The sequence below is a fragment of the Elephantulus edwardii genome, unplaced genomic scaffold (genome assembly GCF_000299155.1).
Source record: "Elephantulus edwardii isolate Elephantulus edwardi_28Jun2011 unplaced genomic scaffold, EleEdw1.0 scaffold00032, whole genome shotgun sequence".
In the NCBI taxonomy this organism is placed as follows: Eukaryota; Metazoa; Chordata; class Mammalia; order Macroscelidea; family Macroscelididae; genus Elephantulus; species Elephantulus edwardii.
The window spans coordinates 6,430,391-6,432,444 of NW_006399782.1; the positions used below are offsets into that span (position 1 = coordinate 6,430,391).

General features: G+C 38.5%; 1 protein-coding gene across 1 annotated transcript in view; it reads left to right on the plus strand.

Annotated features, from left to right (window-relative positions):
• The window catches only part of CCDC14 (coiled-coil domain containing 14), a 46,412-nt gene that overhangs the window by 18,906 nt on the left and 25,452 nt on the right, over window positions 1-2,054 (plus strand). The window contains exon 7 of the mRNA XM_006884218.1: window positions 897-1,386. Coding sequence (XP_006884280.1) covers window positions 897-1,386 — 490 coding nt within the window. The remainder of the gene's footprint in view (window positions 1-896; window positions 1,387-2,054) is intronic.

Below are 2,054 nucleotides of genomic sequence, written 5' to 3' on the forward strand. Positions count from 1 at the left end.
AGCTGCTCCTTGGAGGCAAGGATTCTGGGGCTTCGTCTGACATACTTTGGACATGTTGCCAGGAGGGACGGGTCCTTGGAGAGGGACATCATGCAATAATAACAGTAGTAGGGTAGAAAACAGGAAGAGGCATGGGAAGTGTGGGGAGGCAGAAGTGGAGAACAGTAATAGAAAGACATTTTTACTATTGTCCAAGGACAGTTTTTCTTAGTACAGTGGAGGAGTGCTTTTTAATCATTTCAATTTCTTGAAGTTTTATTTTCTGGTTTTGGTGGTTGCCATTTTAAAAAAGAAAGTTTCCTTTCTTTTAAAAATGCATTTATGGTTAAGTTTTGCTTGTTAGTTTGTTTTATATTCTGCTTTTCTTGGGGGGGTCACTTAACATTTTGTTATAAGCATGTTCCTCTATTAAAAATACCTTTTTATAAATGCTTAATGAGTGGTTATTACTGTATTCAGTGACTGTGCCATAGACTACTGGAAGTATTCCCCAAATGCTTAACTTTTAGGTAACGGCCAGGTTTTCATGACAGTAAAATTTCTGTGAGCATATTTATCCAGAAGCTTATTATGTGTTTGAGCTTACTTTCTTGTAATCTTCCAAAGTGGAAATATTGACTACAACTCATTTTTGATGCCTTGAAACCACTTGTAGTATTTACAAACGATGTTAGGGACAGTCTTATAATGTTATCTATATTGATTGCAGAGTGAACTACTTAAACTTTAAAAAACTAGAATCTTTATTTTACTGATGAAAAAAAAATCTAGTTTACTCATTGGTTATTTGAACACTATCATTCAAAAAGTCATTTCCCAGTATATGTAGCTTGAGTTTATTCTTATCAATGCCTGCAGGTCAGTGCTTGGTTGATTTATTTATTTTCTTCCATTAGGATGTTCAGAAAGATAGTGACAGCCGATTTACATCAGAAGGTAAAACATTTTCTGTGAACTCTACGAATGTCCCCAGGAATTCCTTTAATACCAATGCCCAGGTTCCATGCAGCCTGCCCAAAACTGATAAATCAGCTATCCCGGCATTGGACCTTGCTAATGGAAATCTGCCATCACAAGCAGTTTCTAAGGAAGCAGACCTAATAAAACGTTTTCAGACATGTATGTCTCTGTTACATTCCCATGGAAAAGAAGCTCTTTCAGACAGTCAGACACACCATAGTCCCAGTGCATCACAGCCAGCTTTCTTGGGCTCTAATGGATACCATGGAGAAACCACAAGTGACGGAAGGGATTTAAATGTGCGTGTGCAAGAGGCAAGAAACACCAAGGACGCTCAGAAGACAAAAAATGTGAACTTGACTACTGAAAAAGTGAGAACTATAAAATACTTGTTGGCAGAACTCAAGGCCCTGGTAGCAGACCAAGGTAGATGAACACTTTATATTTTTCTATTGCACTAGTGTATGTTTTGAGTGACTGACATGGTGCTTGTTACATTTTTTCACAGAACTGTATCTTAAGCTAATAAGGAAATGAGTTCTTATTTTGTAGGTTTTTAATCTCCTCCTTCTGGCCCCCAACCCCACGGATTTGAAAAGTGCTAGGGAATATTTCACATTTAATCTTTTGCTTGCAAGTGTATTTCATTTTTGTCTGAGATCCAAAGAAACCTTGAAAACTTTTAACAAAGAGAATTTGTAGAAATAAAATTTCTGAGGAGCTGCTGGTGGATTTGAACCCAGTGTTGTCTTTGGGTTAGCAGCACAACTCCCTGTGGACTGTGCCATGGGAAGGTAGAAGCACCGTAAGTAGGATCAAGTCTCTTGACTAGGCTGCTTGTTCCATACCCACCCTCCCCCCAGTCCCCTATCACTGCTTTAAAAAGGTGCAGAGGTGTTTGTTTTGTGTGGGGTTTTTTTTAAATTATTAATTTTAATGAACACTTACAGAAATTTTGGGTTTCCATTAATTCATTGTTGCATTTTTCTCCTTGCTCATCCCTCACCCCCACTTTGCTCCTCTCTCTGAAAAGTAAGATTCTTTCATTGATATACATTCCCCCTCCACTCCCCCCACCACCCCGAGTACACTCC